Raw genomic sequence first — 20808 nt, 5'->3', positions numbered from 1 at the left:
ATACATGTGACAATAATAAATCAAATCAATAAGATCACATCTCATTCTTTTAAAATCCAATGCGTTTGAGCCCAACCTGCTCAACCTTTCCTCATAAGACAACCCTTTCATCGCAGGAAATTTCTCATCCCAAGAATCAGCCGAGTGAATCTTCTCCAAACAGCTTCCAATGCAAATATACTCTATATACAAAGTCAGACTGTGGTGGGGGTGAAGGGGCAGATTTACATTCCTTAAAATGGCAAAATTTGGACATCGAACCAGCAGAATGGTTTAATCACTCCAAAGGTTAGGGGGGGGGTTTTGCATTGGAAGAAAATATTATATAGCACCTGATATAACTTCAGGACATCGCAAAATGCTCTACAGGAAATGAATATTTTACGCAGTGCTGCCTTCATTGTAAAGTAGGAGATGTAGCATCCAACATGTGTGGCCCGCAAACATCAAGGATAAGGAAAACAGATTATCTGATTTCCTGAAGTGATGTTTGTTGAGCAATAAATATTGCCCAGGACATTATACACTGCATATCCTAAGTAGCAGCAGTTACATACTGATTCAGAGATTCAGGATGTTGAACCAGTGGTCACTGAGAAGCCTGCACACAGGCTCAGTCATGCAGCTGCTACTGACGTGTACCTAAAAGCAGCAAATGTCTTTACGGTAAAGAGCCAGTCAGCCAGAAAACATGGAGGCTGGTGGAGAGAGCCAATGAAAAACAGAGGGGGGCTCAAAAAAGGGGACGGGGGTGGGGTGGAATTAATTTCATTGTGCGCAGCATTAAACATTTCAATTCAGAATTAAAGATCAACAAGAATAATCAACTCTCTTTTACACACAAATACAGTGGTTATTGTTTCTCGAACTGAATGCAAATCAGCATCTATATACCACACTTTTCCTATCTATAGGCAATCATTAGTTGCTAATGCTCCTAAATGATAGGTTTAAGGTGAGAGGGGACAGATATAAAAGGGTCCAAAGGGGCAATTTTTTCACAGAGGGTGGTGAATGTCTGGAACAAGCTGCCAGAGGTAGTAGAAGAGGCGGGTACAATTTTGTCTTTTAAAAAGCATTTCGACAGTTACATGGGTAAAATGGGTATAGAGGGATATGGGCCAAACATGGGCAATTGGGACTGGCTTAGGGATTTAAAAAGGGGCGGCATGGACAAGTTGGGCTGAAGGGCCTGCTGTTTCCATGCTGTAAACCTCTATGACTAAACGTAAATAAATAGAGGTGCCATCTTATGAATGAGATGTTAAACCAAGGCCCCATCTAATGCTGATTGGATGTGAATGATCTTTCAGCTTCAGTGTTCTTCCAGTGTCCTCAACCAATACCACTAAGAGCACAAAAACAGTAAATGCTGGAGAAACTCAGACCTGACAGCATCTGTGGAGAGAGAATACAACCAATGTTCTAAGTCATGATGACCCTTCGTCAGATGCTGTCAGACCTGCTGAATTTCCCCAGCATTTTGTGTTTTTGTTTCAGATTCCAGCATCCACAGAATTTTGCCTTTAGCACTAAGGGCAGATTAGCCAGTCATTCATGTGACTGCTGTTGCATAGGGTCTTGCCGTGCACAAATTAGAATCGTAGAATGGTTAGAACAAAGGAGACAAAGCAGTCTGTCAGCTCCGGGCAAGATTACTCAGCCAGTCTCACTCCCCTGCCCTTTCCCCATAGCCCTGTAAAGTTCTCCCATACACATGTTATTCAATTTCCCTTTGAGAGCCATAATTGAATCGGTCTTCACCATACTCAGGCAATGCATATTGTTGGGGCCCTCCGATTCCCAACTCTTCCACCAATGGGAACAGCTTCTCCCCATCTTTATAGGCGCCACAGTGGCACAATGGTTAGCACTGCTGCCTCACAGCGCCAGGGACCTGGGTTCGATTCCTGGCTTGGATCACTGTCTGTGCGGAGTCTGCACGTTCTCCCCGTGTCTGCATGGGTTTCTTCTGGATGCTCCGGTTTCCTCCCAGTCTTGAAGACGTGCTGGCGAGGTAAATTTACCCGAACAGATGCCGGAGTGTGGCGACTAAAGGAGTTTCACAGTAACTTCATTGCAGTGTTAATGTAAACCTTACTTGTGACTAATAAACTTTCTACTTTGTCCAGATTCCTCATGTTGTGAATATCGCCATCATATCTCCGCTCAATCTCCTCTTCTCTAAGGAGAACGGCCCCAGTTTCCCCAATCTATCCATGTAACCCTCATCCCTAGAGCAAGTCTCAAATCATTTCTGCATCCTCTCAAATGCCTTCACTTTCTTCCTAAAGTGTGGTGCCCAGAGCTGGATAACAATCCAACAGAAACCATCAAGATCCACCATAACTTCCTTGCTTTTGTACTCGATGCCTTTATTTATAAAATGGTCCTATTATCCTTTTTAACCACTTTTTCAAACTGCTCTCCCAACTTGGTTCCTGCAATTCCTTTGTCTGCCATGTTTCACTAAATTATAACAGTGACTGTATTTCAAAAAGTGTCTAACTGGCTGTACAGCCCTTTGTGTGCTGAAATCATGAAAGGCACTATATCAACATAAACTTAATACTTCAACATTTCCCCCATTAAGAATGTAGATGCTTGTATTGTATGGGGTGGCACGGTAGCACAGTGGTTAGCACTGCTGCTTCACAGCTCCAGGGACCTGGGTTTGATTCCCGGCTTGGGTCAGTCTGTGCGGAGTTTGCACATTCTCCCCATGTCTGCGTGGGTTTCCTCCAGGTGCTCCGGTTTCCCCCCACAGTCCAAAAGATGTGCGCGTTAGGTTGATTGGCCAAGCTAAATTGCCCCTTAGTGTCCCGGGATGCGAAGATTAGAGGGATTAGCAGGTAAATATGAGGGTTAGAGGGATTAGCGGGTAAATATGTAGGAATACGGGGATAGGGCCTGGGTGGGATTGTTGTCGGTGCAAACTCAATTGGCCGAATGGCCTCTTTCTGCACTGTAGGGTTTCTATGGATGTATTTATAATGGCAATTTCCTATGTTTTCACACTATAATTAGGCCACACTACCAGTGATGGCATTGCAATACTTCAGTTCTGCATCTGCCTCATCCTCAATCTATATTGTGGAGTTGCCAGCGTTGGACTGGGGTAGGCACAGTTAGTCGTCTCACAACACCAGGTTAAGCTCCAACAGGTTTATTTGGTAGCACAAGCTTTCGGAGCACTGCACTCCGAAAGCTCATGCTACCAAATAAACCTGTTGGACTTTAACCTGGTGTTGTGAGACTACTTACTCAATCTATATTGTACAGAAACCCTCTACAATCCAAAACATTGCACATTTAACCATAAAAATTTAAATCAGAAGTATTGTTTTTCAGATTTGACAAAAGATCATTGACCTGAAACATCAACCCTACCTCTCTCCACAGATGCTGAGTGACTCCAGCATATTCTGTTATATTAAAAGACAGCAAGTCCATCAGCACCTGAAAAAAAAAGTACAGGCTGTTTCAGATGTAGACTCTTTGTTAGAACAGTTCTGACAAAGGGTCTACACCTGAAATATTAAGCTATCTTTGCAGCTGCTAATGGACTTGCTGTGTACTTCCAAGATTTTCTTTGTTCCACCTAATGGTTAAGTATTCGTCCAATACAGGTACACAGCCAGTATAAAGCAGCAATATAATCCCAACCTAAACAAGACATTATCACCTCACATTTGGCATGTAATTTAAAGTTTTCCTATGTCCCATTTGCTGACACTTTCAGCAAAAGTATGCTGTGGGAATTGAGGTAGGACATTTTCACTAATTATCAGCACTCCTAGAATTTCAGCTTTATCAGCAGGAACCCAGAGGTGAAGCATTCAGAAGTGAAAACATTGAAACTCTGCATGGCTTTAGCAGAGAAAGCATGTTTGATCAGGCTGACTCAGTTACCTGTTCAAGATATACACCTGGGAACGAGCATGGCAAATTTAAGCCATTTGAAGAATGCATAACAAGAGCTGGAATGTACACTGTAATGTTCCGCTGCAGACAGACTATCAGAATGCAAAGTTTTTGGTTATCGAAACCCCCACCCCATCTGCAATCTTGGGGGTGAAAAATCTCAAACCTGAATTTAACACTTGGGAGCAGCTTTACCAAGGATCTTACTCTGTTGCATGGAAGGAAAAAAGGCGCTGGCAAACAGACACACGTCGGAGGAAGGAGTATTCTGCAAATTTTTTTATATATGTTAGCATTAGCAATAGTAAGGAAAGGCTGCAATGTGCTTACATACAAGTCTAAGCAGCTGCACATCTCCATTGAGGCGCCTGCAAAGCTCCTGGCTGCCCAGTCAGCTAGTGGCACACGCATGCGCACTGGGAGGCTGGCCAGGCAGGCCGCCGCCATTGTCCCTCCGCCCCGCGGGCCTCACCTTCCTGAAACTTGGGTCTCGGGTCCGGTTTCGGAGCCATCAAGTCAAACCGTCTCTTCGCGCTAAATCCGACTGCCTGTCCACCGCCTCTCTCTCCGAACCATAATCGCGGCCCGGTCTGCTCCCCTCCCCGCACTGCCGTTGCCGCTGCCGCCGCCACCGAGCAAGCCGCCGCCCCCCCCACTGAAGGCTCCTCGGAGCGACGCCGCGCGCAACTGGATGACGTCAACACGCAGGCGACGTCACTGTCACACTGCGCAAGTGCAGGCCGGGAATTGTAGTTTGTTTTTACATAGAATGCTGCAACAACTGATGCTGACATGCTCTAACAGAGAGGTCGAACAGCACAGAAAAAGGCCCTTCAGCCCATCACGACTGTGCTGGTCAAAGGCAAATCATCCAACTATTTTAATCCCATTTTCCAGCACTTGGCCCATAACCTTGTATGCCTTGACATCACAAGTCCAAAAGACATCCTGTTAGGTGTATTGGCCATGCTAAATTCTCCCTCAGTGTACCCGAACAGGTGCCAGAATGTGGCGTCGAGGGAGGGGATTTTCACAATAACTTCATTGCAGTGTTAATGTAAGCCTACTTGTGACACTAATAAACAAACTTTTAAACTTTATATATTCTAATGTGATTCTTTCGCTAATCATTTTAAATCTGAGTTCTCTGGTTACCAACATTTCTGTCACTGGAAACAATTTTTCTTTATTATTATTTCCATTCAAATCTTCGTGAAAGTCTCTATGAAATGTTAATTTACTCTGCTCCAAAAAGCTTTTTCATCAGTGGGTTTAAGGGAATTTCTGGGATAGGTAATAAGTGAAAGGGTTTAAGTTTCCCTTCAGCTGGGGAGGTGTAGATATCTGATGAAGAGGGTTTTGAAGTGTGCACATTTGGTGAAGGGAGTTGGCTGCAATGCCTCACGGAGGGAAGTAATCCATAAGACCATAAGAATAGGAGCAGAATTAGGCCAGTCAGCCCATCGAGTCTGCTCTACCATTCAATCATGGCTGATATTTTTCTCATCCCCATTCTCCTGCCTTTTTCCCCATAATCCCTGTTCCCCTTATTAATCAAGAACCTATCTATCTCTGTCTTAATGATTTGGAAACTATCTGAGCTCAACCATGAAGAAGGGGCACTTACATATGAATGTTTGAACAGGGCAAACAGAAAAATGCATCAGGTCAATGACCCTCATTCAAATTGTGCTGTGGGAGATGTTACATCCACTGGAATGATTCCCTGCTGATTATCTTGCGTGAAAGACAGCACCTTTGAAAATGCAGCACTCCTTCAAGTTTACAGTGAAGTGTCAGACCAGATTCACATGCTGTCAATCTTGTGTGCAGCATGAATTCAGTTTTCAAACTTTGGGCTGAGAATGAAATTCAACCATAACTGCCAAATAGAACTATTTAATTTGTATTACAGTGTTTACAGTATGAATCGGCATGTTGACTGGCGTCAGCATGTATTCATGATATCAACCCTTTACGCTGCATCTTATCAGCTTTATCTTAATCTAAGATCATGCTTAATGATGGGAGAACAGTCAATTTCTCATCTTGCTAAGATCACAAGGTAACTGAAACCCACTGCCTGAAACCATAGCCGAAGCAGATTTAACATTAATTTTAAGAAATTAATAAATAGTAAGTTTTTGCAGCATTCTCCGTGCTTGTTCCAATAAATCAAATCACTTATTACTCACTCTTTATTTAGAATAATAGAATGGTTTGAAGGAGGAATTGTGTGAAGAAATAATTCTTGATTCTAGAAATAACCTTTCAACTGACTGGAACCTGTGCCCCCCGCTTGTTTCAACCTCGCAGTTTTAATATAAGGTAATATTCTGCTTCACAACAATTATTATTCAGTCAATCGTTAGAAAATAGGCAGTTAGTGAAAACTGTTTTTTTAATTGTAAATGCTGGAAATGAAACAACAGAAAATATCAAAAATACATCTGGGAAAAGACAGGTGGGTCCGAATTCTCAGTTTAAGATTTAGTACAAGTGAAAACAGACAGGATCCTCACTGTTCAAGACAGTGTAAAACTCGAATGAAGGGGTGTGCGAGCTAAGAAATTATTCTGGCTGCATTAGATATTAATAAATATAAAAATGAGAGCGCCCAACGTGGGGCTCGAACCCACGACCCTGGGATTAAGAGTCCCATGCTCTACCGACTGAGCTAGCCGGGCTGCTGACAACATAGGGGACTCATTCATTCTGAATAGCAGCTTGCTTTGCCTCTGTGTTCTGAATGGTGATATTTTAAAATATGTTTGCTTGCTTCACTCGCATTGCTTTGATAAATTGAGCCAGACACTAACCCTCCTCCCTCCAGTGTGGCTGCCAGCTCAGCCCAGTTTCCCGCTCTCCCACTTCCTCCTGGCGGCTCACGTGACTCTCAATGTAACAACCCAATGTAACAATCAGAGCGGGGCTGCGCGCGCAGCTAGTGGTCTCAGTGAACAGGCTTTGTGCTCCCATTGTTTTGTTTCTTAAAGACTGGATTAGTTGTAAGTATTCGCATTTCAAACATTATTCATGTAAATTGAGTCTGTGTCTTATAAGTTCTGTTTGTGAACAGAATTCCCACTCACCTGAAGAAGGGGCTCAGAGCCTCGAAAGCTTGTGTGGCTTTTGCTACCAAATAAACCTGTTGGACTTTAACCTGGTGTTGTTAAACTTCTTACTCAGTGAACAGATCAGAGATCAGGTTTGAGTTGCCAGCGGAGCTGGAGACCAAATTTCCCCAAATGTTTCTGAAGCATTTTCATTCATTACAGAATCCCCGCCCCAACATCAGTTATAGAATCATAAAATGGTGGGGATGATTTTTTTGATTTGATTTGTTATTGTCACATTTATTGGCACAATAAGAAGTCTCACAACACCAGGTTAAAGTCCAACAGGTTAATTTGGTAGCACAAGCTTTCGGAGCGCTGCTCCTTCATCAGGTGAGTGAGGAGCTGTGTTCCTGTAAAGACTCGCATTCCAACCACTATCTTGTAAATTGAGTTTGTGTCTATACATGCCCTGTTTGTGAACACAACTCCTGTCTCATCTGATGAAGGAGCAGCGCTCCGAAAGCTTGTGCTGCCAAATAAACCTGTTGGACTTTAACCTGGTGCTGTGAGACTTCTTACTGTGCTTACCCCAGTCCAATGCCAGCATCTCCACATCACATTTATTGGCATACAGTGAAAAATATTGTTTCTTGTGCTATACAGACAAAACATACTGTTCATAGAGTACATAGAGGAGAAGGAAGGGAGAGGGTGCAGAATATAGTGTTCTGGTCAAAGCGAGGATGTAGAGAATGCGGTGAGGTTTCAGATGCTTGGAAAATTGGGAAGTCAAAGTCATAGAGGTTTATACGATGTGGAGATGCCGGCATTGAACTGGGATAGGCACAGTAAGAAGTCTCACAACACCAGGTTAAAGTCCAACAGGTTTATTTGGTAGCATGAGCTTTCGGAGCGCTGCTCCTTCATCAGGTGAGTGGGAGTTGGATTCACAAACAGGGCATATATAGACACAAACTCAATTACAAGATATTGGTTGGAATGCGAGCCTTAACAGACACACTTAACATGTTTACAGCATGGAAACAGGCCCTTCGGCCCAACTTGTCCATGTTGCCCTTTTTTTTAACGACTAAGCTAGTCCCAATTGCCAACGTTTGGCACATATCCCTCTATACCCATCTTACTCATGTAATTGTCTAAACGCTTTTTAAAAGACAAAATTGTACCCGCCTCTACTACTTTTTGTGTGGCATGTGTCATCGAGTCATAGAGGTTTACAGCATGGAAACAGGCCCTTCGGCCCAACTTGTCCATGCCAGCCTTCTTTTAAAACCCCAAAGCTAGTCCCAATTGTCCGCATTTGGCCCATATCCCTCTATACCCATCGTACCCATGTAACTATCTAAATGCTTTTTAAAAGACAAAATTGTACCCGCCTCTACTACTACCTCTGGCAGCTTGTTCCAGACACTCACCACCCTCTGTGTGAAAAAATTGCCCCTCTGGACACTTTTGTATATTTCCCCTCTCACTGGAAACCTATGCCCTCTAGTTTTTGACTCCCCTTCCTTTGGGAGAAGATATTGACTATCTAGCTGATCTATGCCCCTCATTATTTTATAGACCTCTATAAGATCTATCCAGCCTCTCCTTATAACTCAAACCATCAAGTCCTGGTAGCATCCTAGTAAATATTTTCTGCACTCTTTCTAGTTTAATAATATCCTTCCTATAATAGGGTGACCAGAACTGTACACAGTATTCCAAGTGTGGCCTTACCAATGTCTTGTACAACTTCAACAACACATCCCTACTCCTGTATTCAATGTTCTGACCGATGAAACCAAGCATGCCGAATGCCTTCTTCACCACTCTGTCCACCTGTGACTCCACCTTCAATGAGCTATGAACATGTATCCCTAGATCTCTTTGTTCTGTAACTCTCTCCAACACCCTACCATTAACTGAGTAAGTCCTGCCCTGGTTCGATCTACCAAAATGCATCACCTCTCATTTATCTAAATTAAACTCCATCTGCCATTCATCAGCTCACTGGCCCAATTGATCAAGATCCCGTTGCAATCTGAGATAACCTTCTTCTCTGTCCATTATGCCACCAATCTTGGTGTCATCTGCAAACTTACTAACCATGCCTCCTAAATTCTCACCCAAATCATTGATATAAATGACAAATAACATCTCAATTCCGGCCTTAGGTCGCTGTCTGTGTGGAGTTTGCACGTTCTCCTCATGTCTGTGTGGGTTTCCTCCGGGTGCTCCAGTTTCCTCCCACACTCCAGAAATGGTCCAAAGGAGGTTCACCAGGCTAATTCCTGGGATGAGAGACTAAATAGAGAGACTAGATAGTCTAGGTCTGTATCGCTTGGAGTTTAGAAAAGTGAGAGTGAAAGCATCTCATCATCTACCCTAAGATTCTGAGGGTAGATGGTGAGATGCTTTCACTAGTGAGTGAGTCTCGAACAAGGGGACAAGCTACAAAATAAAGGGCCAATGGAGGTGCGTAGAAATTTCTTCTCACAGAGGGTGGTGAATCTCTGGAATTCTCTGTCCCAAAGGGTAGTTGAGGCTGGATCATTAGACGTATTTAGAGTGGAGGTGGATAAATATTTGATAGATCGAATAGAGGGCAATGGGGAAATGGCATAGAAAAGGAGTTGAAGCCGGCAGTAGATCAGCCCTGATCATTTCGAATGGTGGGGGCAGTCTTGAAGGGCCTGGTGGCCAGCCGACTCCTGCTTCTATTTCTTGTGTTTTTGTGTATAGGGAGTTATGACTATGATTTGACGTGATTTATTGTTGTCACATGTATTGATATACAGTGAAAAGTATTGTTTCTTGCACGCTATACAGACAAAGCATACAGTACATAGAGTACATAGGGGAGAAAGAAAAAAGAGTGTGCAGAATATTGTGTTGCAGTCGTAGCTGGGGTGTAGAGAAAGATCAACTTAATATAAGATAGGTCCATTCAAAAGTCTCATGGCAACAGGGAAGAAGCTGATTTTGAGTTGGTTGAGACATGATCTCAGACCTTTGTATCTTTTTCCTGAAGGAAGAAGGTGGAAGAGACCCCATGCGATGTGTGGGGTCCTGGATTATGCTGGCTGCTTTTCTGAGGCAACAGGAAGTGTAGCTGGAGTCAGTGGATGGGAGGTTGGTTTGTGTAATGATCTGGGCTACATTCCCAACCCTTTGTAATTTCTTGGTCAGAGCAGGAGCTATACCAAGCTGTGATACATCCGGAAAGGATACTTTCTATGGTGCATCTGTCAACATTGGTGGGAGTCGTGCCAAATTTTCTGAGCCTCCTAAGAAAGCAGAGGCGTTGATGGCTTTCTTAACTATAGCATCGGCATGGAGGGACCAGGAGAGGTTGTTGGTGATCTGGACATGTAGAAACTTGAAGCTCTCAACCATTTCCACTTCCTCTCCGTTGATGCAGATAGGGGCTACTATGAAATCACACAAAAAACAAATCGTGACTTCCCCCACGTTTGGTAAATTGCTGATAAAACTCTGTAATCTCAGCATCAATTGAAAGCATTCAAAAAAAATATTCAAATTTATTTCAAAGGTTTAAGTTGAATTAAGTCCAATTTTCAACTCTCCGCACACAGTAAAACGACAATAAGGGAGACAGGTCTGCATTTATTTACAGGGTGTCTCAATGCCCTCCCATTGTCATGGATATTGATTGTTGCTAAGGGGCATTTGCAGCACAACAGGATCCCTCGGACAGAATTGATATGCATCACTAGCTCATTTGTATTGTTGACAAGGACTAGCTGCCCTTCTTTCAACATTGCTGTGAGCAGTGTGGTAATTTATCATTTATTATTATCAAAGTAGGAATGGCCGAGAGCTTCAAGTTTCTAGGTGTCCAGATCATCAACAATCTGTCCTGGTCGCTCCATGCGGATGCTATAGTTAAGAAACAGTAAGAAGTCTCACAACACCAGGTTAAAGTCCAACAGGTTTATTTGGAAGCACGAGCTTTCGGAGCGCCGCTCCTTCATCAGGTGAATTGCACTCTGAAAGCTCGTGACTCCAAATAAACCTGTTGGACTTTAACCTGGTGTTGTGAGACTTCTTACTGTGCCTACCCCAGTCCAATGCTGGCAACTCCACATCCTAGTTAAGAAAGCCCACCAAAGCGTCTACTTTCTCGGGAAACTAAGGAAATTTGGCATGTCTGCTACAACTCTCACCAACTTCTACAGATGCACCATAGAAAGCATTCTTTCTGGTTGTATCACAGCTTGGTGTGGCTCCTGCTCTGCCCAAGACTGCAAGAAATTACAAAGGGTCATGAATGAAGCCAAGGCCATCACTCAAACCAGCCTCCCATTCATTCTCACTGTCTACACTTCCCGCTGCCTCAGCAAAGCAGCCAGCATAATTAAGGACCCCACGGACCGCAGCCATACTCTCTTCCACCTTAGAGTCATAAATTCATAGAGGTTCACAGCATGGAAACAGGCCCTTCAGCCCAACTTGTGCATGCCACTCTTTTTTTTTAAACCCCTAAGGTTCTTTGGAACAGTATGTAGATAGCCCAACTAGAGAGGGGGCTATACTGGACCTAGTTCTGGGAAATGAGCCCGGTCAGGTCATCAAAGTTTTGGTAGGGGAACATGTGGCAAATAGTGACCACAACTCTGTTAACTTTAGGATAGTAATGGACAAGGATGAGTGCTGTCCTACGGGCAGGGTGCTAAATTGGGGGAAGGCTAACAATAGCCGGATTAGGCAGAAATTAGTGGATGTTGATTGGGAGAGGATGTTCTGGCATGTGGGAGTCTTTTAAGGAACAATTGATAAGGCTGCTGGATAGGCATGCGCCTGTAAAAAGGAAAGATAGGAAAGGTAGGATTCGAGAGCCGTGGATAACCAGGGAAATTGAGGATCTGATTAAAATGAAAAGGGAGGCGTACGTTAAGTCCAGGCAACAGAAAACAGATGGAGCTCTGGAGGAATACAGAGAGAGTAGGAAAGAACTCAAACGGGGAGTTAGAAGGGCAAAAAGAGGTCATGAGATGTTCTTGGCAGACAGGATTAAGGAGAACCCTAAGGCATTTTATTCATACGTTAGGAACAAAAGAGTTGTCAGGGAGAAAATTGGACCTCTCAGGGACAAAGGAGGGGAATTATGCTTAGAACCCAAGGGAATAGGGGAGATCCTAAATGAATACTTTGCATCGGTATTCACGAAGGAGAGGGACGTGTTAACCGGGAGTGTCTCGGAGGGAGGTGTTGACCCGTTAGAGAAAATCTCCATTACAAGGGAGGAAGTGTTAGGTTTTTAGGGAACATTAAAACTGACAAAACCCCAGGGCCTGATGGCATCTATCCTAGACTGCTCAGGGAGACGAGAGATGAAATTGCTGGGCCTCTGACGGAAATCTTTGTCGCTTCTTTGGACACGGGTGAGGTCCCTGAGGATTGGAGGATAGCGAATGTGGTCCCGTTGTTTAAGAAGGGTAGCAGGGATAACCCGGGAAATTATAGGCCGGTGAGCTTGACGTCCGTGGCAGGGAAGTTGTTGGAGAGGATTCTTAGAGAAAGGATGTATGTGCATTTAGAATGGAACAATCTCATTAGTGACAGACAGCATGGTTTTGTAAGAGGGAGGTCGTGCCTTACAAATTTGGTGGAGTTTTTTGAGGAAGTGGCAAAAACGGTTGACGAAGGAAGGGCCGTGGATGTCGATTATATGGATTTCAGTAAGGCATTTGACAAAGTCCCACATGGCAGGTTGGTTAAGAAGGTTAAGGCTCATGGGATACAAGGAGAAGTGGCTAGATGGGTGGAGAACTGGCTTGGCCATAGGAGACAGAGGGTAGTGGTCGAAGGGTCTTTTTCCGGCTGGAGCTCTGTGACCAGTGGTGTTCCGCAGGGCTCTGTACTGGGACCTCTGCTATTTGTGATATATATAAATGATTTGGAAGAAGGTGTAACTGGTGTTATCAGCAAGTTTGCAGATGGCACAAAGATGACTGGACTTGCGGACATTGTCGGGCAATACAGCAGGATATAGATAGGCTGGAAAATTGGGCGGAGAGGTGGCAGATGGAATTTAATCCGGTTAAATGCGAAGTGATGCATTTTGGAAGAAATAATGTAGGGAGGAGTTATACAATAAATGGCAGAGTCATCAAGAGTATAGAAACACAGAGGGACCTAGGTGTGCAAGTCCACAAATCCTTGAAGGTGGCAACACAGGTGGAGAAGGTGGTGAAGAAGGCATATGGTATGCTTGCCTTTATAGGACGGGGTATAGAGTATAAAAGCTGGAGTCTGATGATGCAGCTGTATAGAACTCTGGTTAGGCCACATTTGGAGTACTGCGTCCAGTTCTGGTCGCCGCACTACCGGAGGGACGTGGAGGCGTTGGAGAGAGTGCAGAGAAGGTTTACTGGGATGTTGCCTGGTATGGAGGGTCTTAGCTATGAGGAGAGATTGGGTAAACTGGGGTTGTTCTCCCTGGAAAGACGGAGAAGGAGGGGAGATCTAATAGAGGTGTACAAGATTATGAAGGGGATAGATAGGGTGAACGGTGGGAAGTTTTTTCAAAGATCAGAAGTGACGATCACGAGGGGTCACGGGCTCAAGGTGAGAGGGGCGAAGTATAACTCAGATATTAGAGGGATGTTTTTTACACAGAGGTTGGTGGGGGCCTGGAATGCGCTGCCAAGTAGGGTGGTGGAGGCAGACACGCTGACATCATTTAAGACTTACCTGGATAGTCACATGAGCAGCCTGGGAATGGAGGGATACAAACGATTGGTCTAGTTGGACCAAGGAGCGGCACAGGCTTGGAGGGCCGAAGGGCCTGTTTCCTGTGCTGTAATGTTCTTTGTTCTTTGTTCTAATCCCAATTGCCCGCATTTAGCCCATATCCCTCTATACCCATCATACCCATGTAACTATCTAAATGCTTTTTAAAAGATAAAATTGTACCCGCCTCTACTACTACCTCTGGCAGCTTGTTCCAGACACTCACCACCCTCTGTGTGAAAAAATTGCCCCTCTGGACACTTTTGTATCTCTCCCCTCTCACCTTAAACCTATGCCCTCTAGTTTTAGACTCCTCTACCTTTGGGAGAAGATATTGACTATTTACCCTGTCTATGCCCCTCATTATTTTATAGACCTCTATAAGATCACCCCTCAGCCTTCTATGCCACCTATATTCTCATCCAAATCATTAATACAAATGACAAATAACAGTGGGCCCAGCACTGATCCCTGAGGCACACCGCTGGTCACAGGCCTCCAGTTTGAAAAACAACTCTCTACAACCACCCTTTGGCTTCTGTCAAGAAGCCAACTTTGTATCCATTTAGATACCTCACCCTGGATCCCATGAGATTTAACTTTATGCAACAACCTACCATGTGGTACCTTTTCAAAGGCCTTCTTCCATTGGGAAAAAGATACAAAAGTCTGAGGTAACGTACCAACTGACTCAAGAACAGACTTTTGAATGGACCTACCTCGCATTAAGTTGATCTTTCTCTACACCCTACCTATAACTGTAACACTACATTCTGCACTCTCTCCTTTCCTTCCCCATGGTATGCTTTGTCTGTATAGCGTGAAGGAAACAATACTTTTCACTTCATACTAATACATGTGACAATAATAAATCAAATACTAAGAGTTCTAACAATTAACTAGTACACATAGCCATAACTCCCTGTAACTATTTTATGATTCTATGTTGATACTGGGCTGTTAAACGTAATTGAATTAAATTTGTTTAGAAACATTTTGGGAAAAGTGGACATGAACTTCCACCTCCAGAATATTTGTATTTTTTTTGGACTGAATATGTTAACATGCTTAGGATTACTTTCACTTCTTGTCCTTTTACCATCCTTTCTTTCCCCTTGCACTGTTGTCACTTTTGTTGCTTAACCTTGCTCTGCCCTTGCCTTTTATGCTTTCATCCCCTCCTCTGTACCATAGATATGTCTCTGTTGAAAACACGTTTGCCTTTTAGTCAGAATGTTATGGGTTCAGGACTTAAACACAAAATGCTGGCTGACCCTACAATGTGGTACAGAGGGAGTGCTGCTCTGTCAGAGATGCTGTCTTTCAGTTGAGATGTGCCAAAGTATCAAAGCAAATTACTGCAGATGCTGGAATCTGAAACCAAAAGAGAAAATGCTGGAAAATCTCAGCAGGCCTGGCAGCATCTGTAAGGAGAGAATAGAGCGGACGTTTCGAATCCAGGTGACCCTTTGTCAAAGCTAAAAGGCATAGAAAGTGGGAGATATTTAGACTGCAGGGTGTGGGAAAAGAAAGATGGGTCATAGCCACAGAAACCAGGGGAAAAGACTGCTAATGGCAGTCCACAGAGAGAATAGAAGGTGTGAATGGCCAAACGGTAGAGGAGCTAAAATGAAGATGTTGTGGGGGGGGCGGAATGGATGGGACAGAGGTAAGATTTAGAAAAGGGGAAGGAAAGGGAGAGAAAAGGTAAGGGAAAGGGATAAAGTAGGGGGAAAGAGCAGAGGGGAAGAAAAATGAAGAAAGACAATAAAGAAATAAAAGGTAGATGTGCCAAAGACCTGTTTGTCCTCTCAAGTGGAGATGAAAGGTTCCTGGGCACTATTTTGTGGAGGGGGTGGGGAAGGGATGAGTTCTCCCCAATATCATGGCCAATAATTATCCTTTAACCAACGTCACAAAAATTGATTACGGGTGCAATTTACTGGCAGGACCGGAAAATCCCAACCTCTTTGGTTATTATCTCACTGCAGTTTGTGGGAGTTTGCCATGTGCAAATTGGTTGCCGCGTTTCCTCCATTATGACCACACTTCAGAAAGTGCTTCATTGGTTGTAAGGGGCTTTGTGACATCTAGTGGTTGTGAAGGGCACTAGAAAAAACTATGTAATGCACTTTGAAGTGTTTCTTGTTCATGAGGAGCACTCTAGAAATGCAAGTTGTTGTTGATGCAAAATTCCTGCTACAAGATAGAAACTGAATGCAGACTACCACAACATCCTTACGGACAGAGGAAAGTTCTCAAAAATAATTCAGCAATTCATTTTGGACTGAATATGTTAATATGGAGAAGATTGCATAGGATTACATTCATTTCTTGTCCTTTTACCATCCTTTCTTTTCCCTCGCACCGTCATCACTTTTGTTGCTTAACCTTGCGGCATTTTGGCGGCATGGTGGCACAGTGGTTAGCACTGCTGCCTCATAGCGCCAGGGACTTGGGCTCGATTCCCACTTTCGGGTCACTTTCTGTGTGGGGTCTTCAGTCCCCTGGGCAGACGGGGCGGGAATTTCCAATCCTGTGGTAGGTGTCACGATGGTAGAGTGGTTAGCGCTGCTGTCTCACAGTGCCAGAGACCCGGGTTCGATTCCTGGCTTGGGCCACTGCCTGTGTGGAATTTGCACGTTTTTTTCATGTCTGCGTGGGTTTCCTCCGGGTGCTCCGGTTTCCTCCCACAGTCCAAAGACGTGCTGGTTAAGTGCATTGGCCATGCTAAATTCTCCCTCAGTGTAACCGAACAGGTGCTGGAGTGTGGTGACTTGGGGATTTTCACAGTAACTTCATTGCAGTGTTAATGTAAGCCTACTTGTGACACTAATAAATAAATAAAACATGGAGTGGTTCAACCAAATGACCTGTTTCTGTAAGAAGAAAATGCTGTAAATACTCAACAGGTCAGGCAGCATTCGTGGAGGGAGAGGCAGAATTTCTGTGCCAGATCGATGATCTTTCACCAGAATTTAAAAAATAGATTTAACAGATTAAAGAAAACAAACAAAAAGACCAGTAACAAAAACAAAGTGCGTCTTGTGGACTGTGGGAGGAAACCGGAGCACCCGGAGGAAACCCACGCAGACACGGGGAGAACGTGCAAACTCCACACAGACAGTGACCCAAGCCGGGAATCGAACCTGGGTCCCTGGCGCTGTGAGGCACTAACCACTGTGTCACCGTGTGTCATTGTTTCTGCTCCACAAATACCTCCTCTCACTTCCCCCCACCCCATCAGCAAATCTTTCTATTCATTTCTCTCTGATTCCTCTTAGATATCATATCTATGTTATTCACCTAAACCTCTCCTTCAGGTAACCTGCTTCACATTGTAACCCCTCTCTGGGTAACACATTCTTCCTCAATTCCCGATTAGATTGATTAACGACTATTTAAGATTCATGGTCCTTTATTCTGCCCCAAAGGTAGAAACACTTGTGGTTTTCTCTCCATATTGAAGCAGCTCCCTCTCAACCCTCTTTATGTTTTTAAAGACCTCAAACAGATCATCACAAGGCCGCATGATGGAACAGTGGTTAGCACTGCTGCCTCACAGTGCCAGGGACCTGGATTCAATTCTGGCCTTGGGTAACTGTCTGTGTGGAGTTTGCACATTCTCCCCATGTCTGGGTTTCCTCTGGGTGAACACAGTAAGAAGTCTCACAACACCAGGTTAAAGTCCAATAGGTTTACCCCAGTCCAACGCCGGCATCTCCACATCATTTCCTCTGGGTGCTCAGGTTTCTTTCCACAGTCCAAAGATGTGCAGGTTCCATGGAGTGGCCATGTTAAATTGACCTTTACTCAGAGAGTAGTAAGGGCGTGGAATGCCCTGCCTGCAGCAGTAGTGGACTCGTCAACATTAAGAGCATTCAAATGGTTATTGGATAAACATATGGATGATATTGGAATAGTGTAGGTTAGATGGGCTTTAGATTGGTTTCACTGGTCGGCGCAACATCGAGGGCCGAAGGGCCTGTACTGCGCTGTAATGTTCTATGTTCTATGTTTAGTGTTAGGGGGATTAGTGGGTAAATACATGGGGTTACAGGGGTAGGGCCTGGGTGAGATTGTGCTCGGTGCAAGCTCGATGGAGGGGCCAAATGGCCTCCTTCTGCAGTATAGCGATTCTATGATCACTCAGCATTCTAGTTACAAGAGTCCCAGCCTGTTCAACATTTCCCAATAGGTGTAAGTGCTCAGTTCTGTAATTACCCTTGTAAATCATTTTTCACACATCCCCCAAGCGTCTGTATTTTTTACAATAATGAAGACCAGAACTGCGCACAGTCCTTCAAGTGGAGTCAGGTTGAGGCGTCTTGTCAATAAGAGAACACTTGCAAAAATAATTTTGAGATATGCATTGTTTTATTTTGGGTTTTTTGACTTTTCGGAGAGAAATAAATGCAAAGGGTGCACATTTTAAACGCTAGAATGGGTAAGTTACTCAGAATGAGTAAGGGTTGGAACGGAGACCGTGTGATTGCATGTTCCACCGCCAGGAGGCTCTGAGTCTCAAACCAGGATTGTAGTTTTTTGTCTATAGTCTTGGACACAGAGAATGGGGGAAATAGTACATTTCACTGCAATTCCTGAAAATCCTATTAACATATAATGACTCCTGTGTGGAACTGGTCACAGAAACCTGATGGCTTCACACACACACTGTCTTAAGAATGTAATGTTGGAAATCCAATAGCTTGGTTAGGTTGAGTCTTCAGAAGAGGGGACTCGCCGAGGGAGTCAGAATTGTTCCTGAGATGGGTTCCCTTCTCCCCCAGAATCATAGAAAGGTGCAGCACAGAAGGGGGTGGTCAGTTCTTTCATTTTATTCTTTTACCAAAAGTGAATTGTCACAATGCTTCCCTTCAGCGAATTCTCAATGAAGGGCCAGTCGCTAATTTACATGATGGACATTTATGATAACGCACAGTTTTAAAAACACAAATCGGAAACAATTGTTGAATGCGAATGAACTGAAATGTAGAAGGGTGGAGCTCCATCGAAAAATTCCTTCAATATTCCGCAATTATTGGAAATTGGACATCGTATTTCCAATGGAAATCGCTCGGTTTTACTGTCGTTTTCCTGTGTGTTGCCGAACCGGGTGCTTAACGTGGGGGATATTAAATGTAGCCGAAGGAATGGGGGGGGGGGGGGGGGGACATCCACTGGCATTCATTCATCCGCTCAGTCGTTTAAAGACATTCACATTTTCTCAGTCGTCTTTACACATTGTTCATAGGAAAGCTCATGTCACAAACCCATCCCATCCCGTGCATTGAAATCCAGGACTAAAGGATACAGCCATTCCCCTGCCCCGGGCTTTGATGAACCTGATGAACACGGATTTAACCCCAAAACGCATTTAAAAAAAATCAAAATCTAAACTAAGTCGCACCAAAGAAACCGAAAAGGTTCGATTATCAATGATCTGTGTCCAGGAGAGAACTCAACATCAGCCTGAACCTTTATGTGTTCTGTGAGTTTGATATGAAACGGGGAGTTCTCACAGCATTGAACCCATTTGTGGCTTATTCTGGGACACAGTTTCTCTTTACTCCCTGTGTACTTTATGTTATGAACTCTCCCCATCGCCTCCTCGCTCAGGAACAAGAGTTTAACTGGGGGGTTTTCCCCTGTGCGGTTAGAGGCTGGCTTATCACACAAGGGCTGGACTGCAATGCTCGCTGACAATAATATTCAGAGGAATCCCCACCTGTTCACCCAGTTCTTGTTTTAAAGTGCCGGAGAAGCGCCGAATGGCACACGCGTGTGTCACGCCAGGGGAAGACATCTTCCAGAAGACTTCTTTCATGGACTCCCTGAAATCTCTCCTCAGTAGGCAGTACAGCACTGGGTTCAGGCAACTGTTAGTGTGCGCCAGGCACACAGTGACTGGGAACACATAGGCGTGGAGAATGTAGTAGGTTTTGTCCCAAGGTACAGCGTTAAGCTTAACTAAAACCCCCCAGAAGGTGATAACGTGGTTGGGGAGCCAGCAGAGGAAGAAGGAGAGCATGACGATGGTGATAGAGCGGGTGACTCGGGATTTCCTCTTGGGATTACTGGTTCCCATGTGTTGCTGTCCAAGGAATCTGACCAGCAGCAAATAGCAGACTGAAAGGATAATCATGGGCAGGACAAAGGCCAGAGTGATCTTCTGGATGTGATAAAGAGCAAGCCAATACTGCCCATCGTCCGGGAAGTTCAGCAGGCAGAGTTTCTCTCCTGCAAACGTGCTAGCGCTGGAGAACACTGCGGTGGGCAGCGTTGCCAGACTGGCAGCGACCCAAAGGACCAAACTGACCCACTTGACGGAGCAGCAGAGCCGGTTCCCTCGGCTCTTCAGCGCCGACGCCACCGACCAGTAACGGGCGATGCCCATCGCCGTCAGGAAGAAGACGCTGGCGTACATGTTCATGACGGTGACGGACAGAATGATCTTGCACATGGCATTGCCGAAGGGCCAGCTGAAATCCAGCGCCGTGTCCACCGCCCAGAAGGGCAAGGTGAGCACGAACTGGAAGTCGGTGACCGCCAGGTTGAGGATGAAGAAGTTGATGGTGGAATTCTTGCGCCCTTGCTTCATCCTCATGAGGAAGAAGACCAGCAGGTTGCCCACCAGGCCAATGGCACACACTATGGAGTAGGTGATGGAAATGCTGATCCTCAAAGCCGGGGAGCCATCCCCGGGGATGTCAATGTCGTACAGGTTGTAGCTCTGTGGCCCCAGCATCAAGGTGGAATTGTAAATCCTCGCACTCGCATTCAACATGAAATCATCCATCCTCCCCGTTAACCTGCTGCTGGCGATTGCATCCACTGGCACCAAGTTCATTCCTGGGATCATATCACTTTCTGGAAAAGTTCACCAACTTAACCCATCCACCACACCCAGATTTTAAATGTCATCAGAGAATCTTTCTTTTAAAGATTGAAGCTGTGTGGCTTCAGTGTGTGTCTCTCACTCACACTCTCTGCTCTGAAGGATGTTCCATTGCAGCCTAACGCTGCCTCCTGCTCCTCTGCTCCGGAGACAACTCGCATCATCCGT

The 20808-nt window shown here is 44.7% G+C and overlaps 1 protein-coding gene, 1 non-coding gene and 1 pseudogene across 6 annotated transcripts in view; all 3 read right to left on the bottom strand.

Annotated features, from left to right (window-relative positions):
* morf4l1 (mortality factor 4 like 1) overlaps positions 1-4607 on the bottom strand; it is a 102646-nt gene extending 98039 nt beyond the window's left edge. For 4 of the 5 annotated variants that reach the window (XM_078241211.1, XM_078241210.1, XM_078241209.1 and 1 more), the window contains exon 1: positions 4397-4607. In XM_078241211.1, the coding sequence (XP_078097337.1) occupies positions 4397-4436 (40 nt within the window). In that variant the 5' untranslated portion in view covers positions 4437-4607. Of the gene's footprint in view, positions 1-3390 lie in introns of all 5 variants that reach the window. The other variant, XM_078241213.1, reaches the window with a different exon arrangement.
* A 1931-nt stretch (positions 4608-6538) lies between these two features.
* On the bottom strand, positions 6539-6611 carry trnak-cuu (transfer RNA lysine (anticodon CUU)). The gene has a single exon. It is a non-coding gene; the product is annotated as a tRNA-Lys (tRNA).
* An 8486-nt stretch (positions 6612-15097) lies between these two features.
* On the bottom strand, positions 15098-20604 carry LOC144511513 (relaxin-3 receptor 1-like; annotated as a pseudogene).
* Between the last annotated feature and the right edge of the window lie 204 nt (positions 20605-20808).

This window comes from Mustelus asterias, chromosome 24 (genome assembly GCF_964213995.1).
Source record: "Mustelus asterias chromosome 24, sMusAst1.hap1.1, whole genome shotgun sequence".
Taxonomy (NCBI): domain Eukaryota; kingdom Metazoa; phylum Chordata; class Chondrichthyes; order Carcharhiniformes; family Triakidae; genus Mustelus; species Mustelus asterias.
The sequence above is the reverse complement of the archived record's forward strand: the minus strand, read 5'-3'. Positions and strand labels throughout refer to the sequence as shown.